This window comes from Ranitomeya variabilis, chromosome 4, assembly GCF_051348905.1.
Source record: "Ranitomeya variabilis isolate aRanVar5 chromosome 4, aRanVar5.hap1, whole genome shotgun sequence".
Classification (NCBI taxonomy): domain Eukaryota; kingdom Metazoa; phylum Chordata; class Amphibia; order Anura; family Dendrobatidae; genus Ranitomeya; species Ranitomeya variabilis.
This window is the reverse complement of record NC_135235.1, coordinates 220854912-220868186: the sequence shown is the minus strand read 5'-3', so window position 1 is coordinate 220868186 and position 13275 is coordinate 220854912. Positions and strand designations below refer to the sequence as shown.

At 44.8% G+C, this 13275-nt stretch overlaps 1 protein-coding gene across 1 annotated transcript; it reads right to left on the bottom strand.

Moving 5' to 3' along the window:
• Positions 1–2381: 2381 nt before the first annotated feature.
• On the bottom strand, positions 2382–3984 carry LOC143768669 (chemerin-like receptor 1). Its single transcript, XM_077257312.1, has one exon. The coding sequence runs from the start codon at positions 3950–3952 to the stop codon at positions 2951–2953; it is 1002 nt and encodes a 333-aa protein (XP_077113427.1). The 5' UTR covers positions 3953–3984; the 3' UTR covers positions 2382–2950.
• Positions 3985–13275: the final 9291 nt, after the last annotated feature.

Sequence of the window (13275 nt, the reverse complement as noted above, 5' to 3'; positions counted from 1 at the left end):
ACATTTCCATAACACATTATATAAGATGCACATCACCATTCACATTACATGTAATACCGCATGACACTATACACATAGCGCCACTGTTGTCTTCAGGGGTAGGAACGCAGCAGAGCAGTCCATCATTATTACATTGAACTGGAGTAGGTGTGACTGAATAGGGTTCAGTTGGGTTGGATTAAATTGCACATATTGGATTTGATTTACGTGGTAGAACATACATTTACATTTGTGGTGTCCTGATGAAGGAGTCACAGTGCTCTGAAATGCTTTGAATTAAACAACAATTTCATTTTTATCATTCCTTTGGACTCGTATACTTCAAGTTGCATGGAGATAATCCACTTTCTGTCTACTTTTTTTTACTTTGGTTGGTCACGAGGAAGACCGGTGGATCGGCAGCAGCCGACATCTCTATGAGCCTATGTATGGGCTCTATCTTGTGAGTAAATTCATTCGGAGTTAAACTCTTAATACCCAGATAAGACCCTATTGCGCTATTTTCCTTCCAGCAGTTAATCGATACTTTATCACTCGTGATACCATTGCTCTATACTGAACCATTCTGTATATCAACAGGTCATCAATATCAAGAGTGCACAGTGCACTTCATTTCTGTATTTACACAGGTACGTGAGCAGACACAATGCATTGACGCTAGATGGCGACATCATGGCACTTGGGAGTTAAATTGCAGCACTCAGTACAATGTATGTAGGAGGGTCGGACAAGGTCAGGGCACATATGTCACTTATCTCACAATTATCTTACATGTAGAGAAGAAGTAGGAGATAAGCATTCTGGTAAACTGTCATGCTTAAGAGGAATAATTACTTGTGTGATAAGATTTTCTTAACTCGTTTCAGGTTCGTATCGAACCTTTCATCAAAGCTGAACTACATGAGATACATGATATATACAGTATGTGGTCCAGTTTTGAGAAACCTGAAACGCGTTGTTAGAGGCTGCTTGAAACACCTATAAAGATGAAGCTTTGTAGAAGGCTAAAAATATCTTTATTAAGACAATTTATTAAAACATTATGATGAAAAAGCATATGCAGTATAATATATTATGAACAGGGTGGGTTAAATACAGGAAAAAGGTGGGTATACCTGGATAAAAAGCTTGTGCTGCTCTACTATATCTTTTAAAGATCAACTTGAATGTAAAGAGAAATAATTTATTCTTACCAAATGGTCTTGTCCTATAGATAGTTATACAAGAAGACGCAAGCTTGATTAAAGCAAATACTAACAAATTCAACCAAAAATATGAGTAATATACAGTTCCTGCAACAATGTATATAACTATCACTATAAAGAAGGGGGTCATGATGGACAAATGCAGTGATCTCTTACATCCATATAGGAACATTGTATCCACATAAGACTAAAAGGAACAACCCAAACATGAAAAGAAACATGATTAAAGAAGACCTTTGATACATGTAAAATTACCAGCATTGCAGGAAACCAGGGAGCCAACATACCCGACGCACGTTTTGCTATTAAAAGCTTCATCCAGGGGTGACACATGGTGATACTTAAAGGGACACTGTCACCCCCTCCAGCCGTTATAAACTAAAAGAGCCACCTTGTGCAGCAGTAAAGCTGCATTCTACCAAGGTGGCTCTTTTAGTTTTTGTTGCTGTTATTCCCCAAATAAAGGTATTTATAATTCTGCCCAAATACCTTTCTTTAGACCTGGAGGCAGGTCTCAACCCCCCTCTTTGAAGCGCAAAACTGCCGTCAGTCATATCTTCTGGGGGCGCTGGTCGCCGCCCCCTCAGCGCTGTTTTCCTCGGAAATCCGGCGCCTGCGCTGTGCTCTTCTGCCTTGGGCAGGTGCATTGAGCATTGGCCGTCTGACCTCACCTGGTGAGTTGCAGACTGGTCCTGTGTGGGCAGTGCGGCCACCCAGCTACTGAATCCCCGCCCCGCAGTGTGTTATGCATTATGCACAGTGCGGGGCTGAGATTCCTGGGCATGCGCACTGCGCTTGTCAGATGCTCCCCCAGGTCCCCCCCCCTTCCAGCCCGTACAGGCGCAGTCTGCAACCCAGCAGGTGAGGTCAGACGGCCAATGCTCAATGCGCCTGCCCAAGGCAGAAGAGCACAGCGCAGGCGCCGGATTTCTGAGGAAAACGGCGCTGAGGGGGCGGCGACCAGCGCCCCAGAAGATATGACTGACGGCAGTTTGGTGCTTCAAAGAGGGGGGTTCAGACCTGCCTCCAGGTCTAAAGAAAGGTATTTGGGCAGCATTATAAATACCTTTATTTGGGGAATAACAGCAACAAAAACTAAAAGAGCCACCTTGGTAGAATGCAGCTTTACTGCTGCACAAGGTGGCTCTTTTAGTTTATAACGGCTGGAGGGGGTGACAGTGTCCCTTTAAGGTCATGCAATGCCTTTACATGAGGAAAGAGGCATTGTGAATCAGAAAGACTACATTTCTAATTGGAGGTTTTTGCCTTTATTATTATTATTACACCTACTACATATTGGGAAAGGATATTGGAGATGGAAATACCCTTTTAATTCATCCAGTACATATGGAAAACACCCAAAAATTAATTACGGCATCTATGTGTGGTACTCCATTTTACTGCTGCTGAGGAAAACAGTTGTCGTGTAGCAGGGGATCTGTTCCCGTGTGCCACAATCACTTTGGTTGAGTTAGGAAATGTATAATATAACACTTTTTTTTATTTTTGATATTTTTTATAGTACTGGTTGTAAAATTGGCTTTTTGACATACAATTAGAATTGAAAAAAAAGCAAAGTTAAATCTCTAAAATAGTCAAACGTTGGGACAACTGTCCTCTCTGGTCATTTAATATGCATGCATTACAAGATATCTTCAACGATAAGTTTTTCCACTTGGAAAGTCCCACAAACTCTTTAAAAACTCGATGACCCTTTATCTTGCTCTTTCAGGACTTTTAGAGTCCTAACTGAAAGATTTCTCCAATATGGATGGAAAAGAGCTCCAGAATTTATCCCTAAAGTCCCGACCAATAAATGCATAAAGAAAAGGATTGACACAGCTGTTGATGAAGGCTGGCAGGCTGGTGGCGATAGGAATCCCAAAGCGAAGTTCTTTCAATAGATAATTATCGGTCTGCTGAATTGTAGGCAATTCCAAAATGGAGAAAATATGATAAGGAGCCCAACAGACAAAAAAGGCCATTATGACTGCGATTATGACTTTGAAGGGCTTGGAAGAGGTGGCCATGTGGTTTCTTCTGATATATACGGCAATCACAGAGTAACATGTGACAATGATGGTGAAAGGAATACAAAATCCCACAATGAACCTTATTATCACTGTCATTTTATGGCGGTAAATACCAATCTCTTCTGACCCTCCAAGTTCAAAGTTGGTATAGCAAAAAGAGTAGTGATAATCCTGGTAGGTTTCTCTAAAAATAAAGTATGGTAAGCTAAATAAAATGGCCAGGATCCAAACAGAAGTGACAACGATTTTAGCCAGTTTCGCAGTTCGATGGTTTCGACACCAAACCGGGAAGATGACAGCAGCACAACGGTCCATACTGATGATGGTGAGCAGGAACACGCTAGCGTACAGATTGATGAAAGTCACCATGCTGCTCAACTTGCACATGAAGTTTCCAAAGAACCAGTTGAAATCATTAGCCAGGTAGATGATGCGCAAGGGGAGAAATAATATGAAGATAAAGTCGACGATTGACAAATTAAGGAACCAAATGACGTTGACTGTCTTCTTCATCTTGAAGACTGCGATCCAGATAACTAGGCCGTTTCCTATAGTTCCTAGTAATAAAGTCAAAGAGTACATCACCAAAACAAAATAATCTACAGAGGATTTTGTGTATTCCATAAAGTCATCATAATCATAATCGGTGGGAACAGCAGTGCCATCCAGGAGTGAAATATTGAAGGTCGAATACGCTGTTGTGTTGTTCTCCATGGCTTTAGTTGTGGAGAGTTGGACAGTTCTTCAAAAGTCTACAAATGTAAAAAAAAAAACACTAATAAGAACAATTGTAAGTTACTATATATCTTTTTGTATTAAAGACATGACACCTTAGTGCTTTGGTATTTTATCATTAGATCAGTGTTACAGTCTCAATAGAGCATTTAGGAAATCCTAATGAATAAACTTCATTCTTCTTCTTTTGGAAAGATCTCATAATTATTTTTTAAAACAAGTAAAATCTACAGATAACTCCACTGGTAATATTACACATCTGGGAAATCAATGTAATCATCACAGTCGAGAAATTTATATGGGAAAGGATTTGGGGATATTAGTGAATAAGAAAGTAAACCAGTGCCAGGCAGCTGCTGCAAAAGCAACTAAGATCATGAGGTGCAAAGATGAAAGCAAGTGAGATTGCAAATAGAATATTTTCACCTATCTTGTCTATCGCTGACTACTTCCTATGGCATATTCCATACTGTAGGGGACCACGCTTTCAGGTAGTCACTTGGATACACGTGGCACAGGATTTTATATCAAAACAGCATGTAGTTTATTGTCCATCATAAACTTTACAGCTCCAAAATGAAAACCGCCTTACTTAAGTATCAATAGATAACAAACAGCCCTTTCTTCAGTATAATAGAACTATCTGAATGTGGCAGCCTCACCAACCTCCATATTCCCAGCAGAAACTCAAACTTGCATTTAACACGTTCAACCAAACAACACCTCTCTGTTTGGCTCCAGCAAACCTCTCTTTGCAGAACTGACAAAACAGCACTTCTGCCTTACTCCAGTCTCAGCACAATCAAAACTGCTGAGCTAATCCTGCTCTCCTGTCTCTATAGCACATACAGACATGAGGGGACTCCTGCTCTCCTGTCTCTATAGCACATACAGACATGAAGGACTCCTGCTCTCCTGTCTCTATAGCACACACAGACATGAGGGGACTCCTGCTCTCCTGTCTGTATAGCACATACAGACATGAAGGACTCCTGCTCTCCTGTCTCTATAGAACATACAGATATAAAGGACTCCAGCTCTCCTGTTTCTATAGCACATACAGACATGAGGGACTCCCGCTCTCCTGTCTCTATAGCAAACAGACATGAAGGACTCCTGCTCTCCTATCTCTATAGCACACACAGACATGAGGGACTCCTGCTCTCCTGTCTCTATAGCACATACAGACATGAAGGACTCCTGCTCTCCTGTCTCTATAGCACATACAGACACTAAGGATTCCAGCTCTCCTGTTTCTATAGCACATACAGACATGAGGGACTCCTGCTCTCCTCTCTCTATAGCACATACAGACATGAGGGACGCCCGCTCTCCAGTCTCTATATCACACAGGCATGAAGGACTCCTGCTCTACTGTCTCTATAGCACACACAGACATGAGGGACTCCTGCTCTCCTGTCTCTATAGCACACACAGACATGAAGGACTCCTGCTCTCCTGTCTCTATTGCACACAGACATGAAGGACTCCTGCTTTTCTGTCTGTATAGCACACACAGACATGAAGGACTCCTGCTCTCCTGTCTCTATAGCACACACAAACATGAAGGACTCTTGCTCTCCTGTCTCTATAGCACACACAGTCATGAAGGACTCCTGCTCTCCTGTCTCTATAGCACAAACAGACATGAAGGACTCCTGCTCTCCTGTCTCTATTGCACACAGACATGAAGGACTCCTGCTCTCCTGTCTGTATAGCACACATAGACATGAAGGACTCCTGCTCTCCTGTCTCTATAGCACACACAAACATGAAGGACTCCTGCTCTCCTGTCTCTGTAGCACACACAGACATGAGGGACTCCTGCTCTCCTCTCTCTATAGCACATACAGATATGAGGGACTCCCGCTCTCCTGTCTCTATAGCACACAGACATGAAGGACTCCTGCTCTCCTGTCTCTATAGCACACAGACATGAAGGACTCCTGCTCTCCTGTCTCTATAGCACACAGAGACATAAGGGACTCCTGCTCTCCTGTCTATAGAGCACACACAGACATGAGGGGACTCCTGCTCTCCTGTCTCTATAGCACACACAGACATAAGGGACTCCTGCTCTCCTGTCTCTATAGCACACACAGATATAAGGGACTCCTGCTCTCCTGTCTTTATAGCACACACAGACATGAGTGACTCCTGCTCTCCTGTCTGTATAGCACACATGGACGTGAAGGACTCCTGCTCTGCTGTCTCTATAGCACACACAGACATGAGGGAGTCCTGCTCTCCTGTCTCTATAGCACACACAGACATGAGGGACTCCTGCTCTCCTGTCTCTATAGCACACACAGACATGAGGGACTCCTGCTCTCCTTTCTCTATAGCACACACAGATATAAGGGACTCCTGCTCTCCTGTCTTTATAGCACACACAGACATGAGTGACTCCTGCTCTCCTGTCTGTATAGCACACATGGACGTGAAGGACTCCTGCTCTCCTGTCTCTATTCCAGATACAGACATGAAGGACTCCTGCTCTCCTGTCTCTATAGAACACACAGGCATGAGGAACTCCTACTCTCCTGTCTCTATAGCACACACAGACATGAGGGACTCCTGCTCTCCTGTCTCTATAGCACATACAGACATGAAGGACTCCTGCTCTCCTGTCTGTATAGCACATACAGACATGAGGGACTCCTGCTCTCCTGTCTCTATAGCACACAGACATGAGGGACTCCTGCTCTCCTGTCTCTATAGCACATACAGACATGAGGGACTCCTGCTCTCCTGTCTCTATAGCACACAGACATGAGGGACTCCTGCTCTCCTGTCTCTATAGCACATACAGACATGAGGAACTCCAGCTCTCCAGTCTCTGTAGCACACACATGTGAAACAACACCGTGAGCACAGCTACGAAGTGGTGCTATAGTTAGGCTCCCACGCCATATACTTAATCAACATAAAACTTAGCACTCAACTTAGGATGCTGGAACAGAAGAATTTATTTTGCAGTATACTCAAAACGTTTTGGTTCAACATGAACCTTCTTCAGTTACGTTTACAGCATATATGTGATGAATGGGGCCGGAAGTCAGTGGGCCACACAAATTCTATGCTGGGGGACCACAGCCGAGGTATGCAGAGAGAAGTGCTTTAGGAGAGCGAGGTGTAGGTGTACATGCCACCAGACACGGAGTCCACCGCTAGTCTGTAGCACACACAGACATGAGGAACTCCTGCTCGCCTGTCTCTATAATATATAGTATGTATAGTTACCATTTAAATGACAACCATACCTACATAAATTAGTGATGAGCAAATATGCTCAGATATTGTCTTACCTGAGCATGCTCGGGTGTTGCCAGAGTATCTTGTGGTGCGCGTATATTAAGTTTGAGTTCTTGTAGTTGCATTATTTGCAGTTGTTAGACAGCAGCAACACATGTGGGGATTGCTTGTTTGTTAGGGAATCCCCACATGTGTTCAGGCGCACCACAAGATACTCTGACAACACTTGAGAATGCTCAGATAAGACATTATTTCATCATTAACATAGATATTTTTGCAGTGCCCCAGAGTCCTGGTCGTTGCAGTAATGTCGTTCTTCCACCAGGGGGAGTGATGTTACGTCTGAAGTAGTGTTGAGCGATACCGTCCGATACTTGAAAGTATCGGTATCGGAAAGTATCGGCCGATACCGGCAAAGTATCGGATCCAATCCGATACCGATACCCGATACCAATACAAGTCAATGGGACTCATGTATCAGACGGTATTCCTGATGGTTCCCAGGGTCTGAAGGAGAGGAAACTCTCCTTCAGGCCCTGGGAACCATATTAATGTGTAAAATAAAGAATTAAAATAAAAAATATTGCTATACTCACCTCTCCGACGCAGCCTGCACCTTACCGAGGGAACCGGCAGCGTTGTTTGCTTAAAATTCGCGCTTTAACTTCCTTACGCGAAGTCCCGGCTTGTGATTGGTCGCGCGCCGCCCATGTGGCCGGGACGCAACCAATCACAGCAAGCCGTGACGTAATTTCAGGTCCTTCAGGATTTTAAAATTACGTTCCGGCGTTGTGATTGGTTGCGTCGCGGTCACATGGGCGACGCAACCAATCACAAGCCGTGACGTCACGGGAGGCAGGAGACGCAAAAATGCGCGCATCTCCTGCCTCCCGTGACGTCACGGCTTGTGATTGGTTGCGTCGCCCATGTGACCGCGACGCAACCAATCACAGCAAGCCGTGACGTAATTTCAGGTCCTTCAGGATTTTAAAATTACGTTCCGGCGTTGTGATTGGTTGCGTCGCGGTCACATGGGCGACGCAACCAATCACAAGCCGTGACGTCACGGGAGGCTGGACACGCGCGCATTTTAAAATGCGCGCGTCTCCTGCCTCCCGTGACGTCACGGCTTGTTATTGGTTGCGTCGCCCATGTGACCGCGACGCAACCAATCACAACGCCGGAACGTAATTTTAAAATCCTGAAGAACCTGAAATTACGTCACGGCTTGCTGTGATTGGTTGCGTCCCGGCCACATGGGCGGCGTGCGACCAATCACAAGCCGGGACTTCGCGTAAGGAAGTTAAAGCGCGAATTTTAAGCAAACAACGCTGCCGGTTCCCTCGGTAAGGTGCAGGCTGCGTCGGAGAGGTGAGTATAGCAATATTTTTTATTTTAATTCTTTCTTTTACACATTAATGTTGTTTCGATACCGATACCCGATACCACAAAAGTATCGGATCTCGGTATCGGAATTCCGATACAGCAAATATCGGCCGATACCCGATACTTGCGGTATCGGAATGCTCAACACTAGTCTGAAGGCAATAAAGGAGATCTTCCTACCAGGTATCACAAACCATACACCACACTTCACACTCCAGGCCGCCAGGGGGAGCCTTGCTCCTATCTACTAGGGCACTCCTCACAATTATGTAAAACTGGTGGTCTGGATAGAAAGTTAGTCAGAAGCTGACTGGGCTTCACCCAGGCAGCGTCCTGTGAGTCAGAAGCTGACTGGGCTTCGCCCAGGCAACATCCTGTCAGGCAGCCAGAGGGGCAGGAGGAACATCACAAAGCTGCAGACAGAGAGGTCCCTGACAGGGGTGGGATCCTGTCAGAGGCCTTGACAGAAGGCCATGGAGCTGCACCTGCCCCACGTGCGGCAGCATCATAAGGAAGGACACGAAAGAGAATTGTATTGTAGCGGGTGAGAAACAAAGTCATAGCACAAGGAGAGGAATCCAGAAGGAGTTCTGCCCTGCAAAAGGCTTCCTCCTTCTGAGGCGCAGAATCTGGTAGCCAGAACACCAAGGGAGCAATCATCTCCAAGCCTTGCTTCAGAGACCGGCAGGACAGTCAATTCCACGTTGGCTGCCCGACCATATACCCAGGAGGCACGGTGGCAACTTGTGGGGGCTGGGGCGTCGTAGGGTCCCTGTAAAAAGCCTCAGGCCACCAGTCATACGGGTTTGTCCTATCCATACCAACTGGGGGACAGAGAGAAAGAGAAATAACATCTAGAACACCAACATCAGCAGTTGTGAGGACCTTACCGAGAAGCTCAGCAGGGAGGTACTACAACACACAGGCGCTAGAGGAAGGCTACTGATTTCCACCTGGAAAAGGGGACTCTGGATTTGCCTTCAGACCAGCCGGACTCTGCCTACCCTGTGGTCTGTACCCTGGACTGTGGATGCTAAAGCCTCCAGTAAAAGTAAAGAGACTGCAACCTTGTATCCTCGTTATTCTCTGTGCCTTATATCATCCACCATCACCATCTACATTTCTGGGAAGCCCTGGGGATACACTTCCCCTGTGGGAAGGTATACCATCTAGCTGCCATAACATCACCCCAGCGGACCCCTAAGCAGCGTCGGTCACCCTGACCAAATACCACAGGTGGCGTCACGAACATTATCCCTTTAAAGACCTTTCCCCCATTTATCAAACGGACGTTCCCCGAGGGCCACTGACCGGGTCAGCCACCGTGACATCCCCTGAACTGAAGGACCCGGTACCGAGTACCCCATTGCCCTTACGTGGGGGCGCTCCATCTTCATTAGGGTTAGCGTAGCAAAAATCACTCATTGCAGTAACTATGTAATATAATGCATAACAATTAGCTGTACTAAATGTAAGAACTCCGAGTCTTCTTCTCACTCACATCCAGTCCTTATTCATCGTCAACCTGATATATGGTTCAAACTTTGGTTACTTACTTGTCTATCTCCAGGATCGGTTTCTTGATTTAATTTTTGAGGTTCTTCGCTCTAAACGAATGTTCTCCAGAAATACATCAAGTATAAAGAAGTTCAGCTGTGATATTGGTTATTACATGAGATGCCGAGTCAGCGAAAACTTATTGTTAATAGAAGATCCTCTTTTGCCTTAACACTAGTGTTGAGCGATACCGTCCGATACTTGAAAGTATCGGTATCGGAAAGTATCGGCCGATACCGGCAAAGTATCGGATCCAATCCGATACCGATACCCGATACCAATACAAGTCAATGGGACTCATGTATCGGACGGTATCCCTGATGGTTCCCAGGGTCTGAAGGAGAGGAAACTCTCCTTCAGGCCCTGGGAACCATATTAATGTGTAAAAGAAAGAATTAAAATAAAAAATATTGCTATACTCACCTCTCCGACGCAGCCTGCACCTTACCGAGGGAAGCGGCAGCGTTCTTTGTTTAAAATTCGCGCTTTTCTTTCCTTTACGTGAAGTCCCGGCTTGTGATTGGTCGCGTGCCGCCCATGTGGCCGGGACGCAACCAATCACAGCAAGCCGTGACGTAATTTCAGGTCCTTCAGGATTTTAAAATTACGTTCCGGCGTTGTGATTGGTTGCGTCGCAGTCACATGGGCGACGCAACCAATCACAGCAAGCCGTGACGTAATTTCAGGTCCTTCAGGATTTTAAAATTACGTCCCGGCTTTGTGATTGGTTGCGTCGCGGTCAACCAATCACAAGCCGGGAGGCTGGACACGCGCGCATTTTAAAATGCGCGCTTGTCCAACCTCCCGTGACGTCCCGGCTTGTGATTGGTTGCTTCGCGGTCAACCAATCACAAGCCGGGAGGCTGGACACGCGCGCATTTTAAAATGCGCGCTTGTCCAACCTCCCGTGACGTCCCGGCTTGTGATTGGTTGCTTCGCGGTCAACCAATCACAAGCCGGGAGGCTGGACACGCGCGCATTTTAAAATGCGCGCTTGTCCAACCTCCCGTGACGTCCCAGCTTGTGATTGGTTGCTTCGCGGTCAACCAACACAAGCCGGGAGGCTGGACACGCGCGCATTTTAAAATGCGCGCTTGTCCAGCCTCCCGGCTTGTGATTGGTTGATCGCGACGCAACCAATCACAAGCCGGGACGTCACGGGAGGCTGGACAAGCGCGCATTTTAAAATGCGCGCGTGTCCAGCCTCCCGGCTTGTGATTGGTTGATCGCGACGCAACCAATCACAAGCTGGGACGTCACGGGAGGCTGGACAAGCGCGCATTTTAAAATGCGCGCGTGTCCAGCCTCCCGTGACGTCACGGCTTGTGATTGGTTGCGTCGCCCATGTGACTGCGACGCAACCAATCACAAAGCCGGGACGTAATTTTAAAATCCTTAAGGACCTGAAATTACGTCACGGCTTGCTGTGATTGGTTGCGTCGCCCATGTGACTGCGACGCAACCAATCACAAAGCCGGGACTTCACGTAAGGAAAGAAAAGCGCGAATTTTAAACAAAGAACGCTGCCGCTTCCCTCGGTAAGGTGCAGGCTGCGTCGGAGAGGTGAGTATAGCAATATTTTTTATTTTAATTCTCTCTTTTACACATTTTTACATTAATGTTGTTTCGATACCGATACCCGATACCACAAAAGTATCGGATCTCGGTATCGGAATTCCGATACAGCAAATATCGGCCGATACCCGATACTTGCGGTATCGGAATGCTCAACACTACTTAACACTTGTAGGACTGAGCCAATTTCAGTCATTATTTTTTTTTATTAAACAAGATTTTATCAGTCGGAACATTTGTGTTTCCGCTCCTTCAGAGCTGTGCTTTGGTGATATAAGTTGTAGATTTATCTATTTTGAGTTAACCCCTTTCTGTTACAGATAATTTTCATTTTTATTTGTGCTTTCCTCTTTTCCTCCCCCTTTTTTCCAGGCTCCATGACATTTAACCCCTTAGTGACAGAGCCAATTTGGTACTTAATGACCAGGCCAATTTTTACAATTCTGACCACTGTCACTTTATGAGGTTATAGCTCTGGAACGCTTCAACAGATCCTGTTGATTCTCAGATTTTTTTTTCGTGACATATTGTACTTCATGTTAGTGGTAACATTTCTTCGATATTACTTGCAATTATTTATGAAAAAAACAGAAATATGGCAAAAAAAAATTAAAATTTTGCAATTTTCAAACTTTGTATTTTTATGCCCTTAAATCAGAGAGATATGTCACAAAAAATAGTTAATAAATAACATTTCCCACATGTCTACTTTACATCAGCACAATTTTGGAAACAAATTTTTTTTTGTTAGGGAGTTATAAGGGTTAAAACTAGTTGACTAGCAATTTCTCATTTTTACAACACCATTTTTTTTTAGGGACCACATCACATTTGAAGTCATTTTGAGGGGTCTATATGATAGAAAATAACCAAGTGTGACACCATTCTAAAAACTGCACCCCTCAAAGTGCTCTAAACCACATTCAAGAAGTTTATTAACCCTTTACGTGCTTCACAGGAACTGAAACAATGTGGAAGGCAAATATGAACATTTAACTTTTATTTGCAAACATTTTACTTCAGAACCATTTTTTTTTATTTTTACAAGTGTAAAAACAGAAATGTAACCATAAATGTTGTTGTGCAATTTCTCCTGAATACGCCGATACCCCATATGTGGGGGTAAACCACTGTTTGGGCGCACCGCAGAGCTTGGAAGAGAAGGATCCCCCCACAAATGACACCATTTTGGAAACTAGACCCCTTAAGGAACTTATCTAGATGTGTGGTGAGCACGTTAAACAGGTGCTTCATGGAAGATTATAGCGTAGAGCCGTGAAAATAAAAAGTCGCATTTTTTCTACAAAAATGATCTTTTAGCCCCCAAACTTTTATTTTGACAAGGGTAACAGGAGAAATTAGACCACAAAAGTTGTTGTGCAATTTCTCCTGAGTACGTCGATGTGTGGTGAGCACTTTAAACCCCCAAGTGCTTCACAGAAATTTATAAAGTAGAGCCGTGAAAATAAAAAATCCTTTTTTTTTCCTCAAAAATGATTTTTTTTAGCCTGCAATTTTTTACTTTCTCA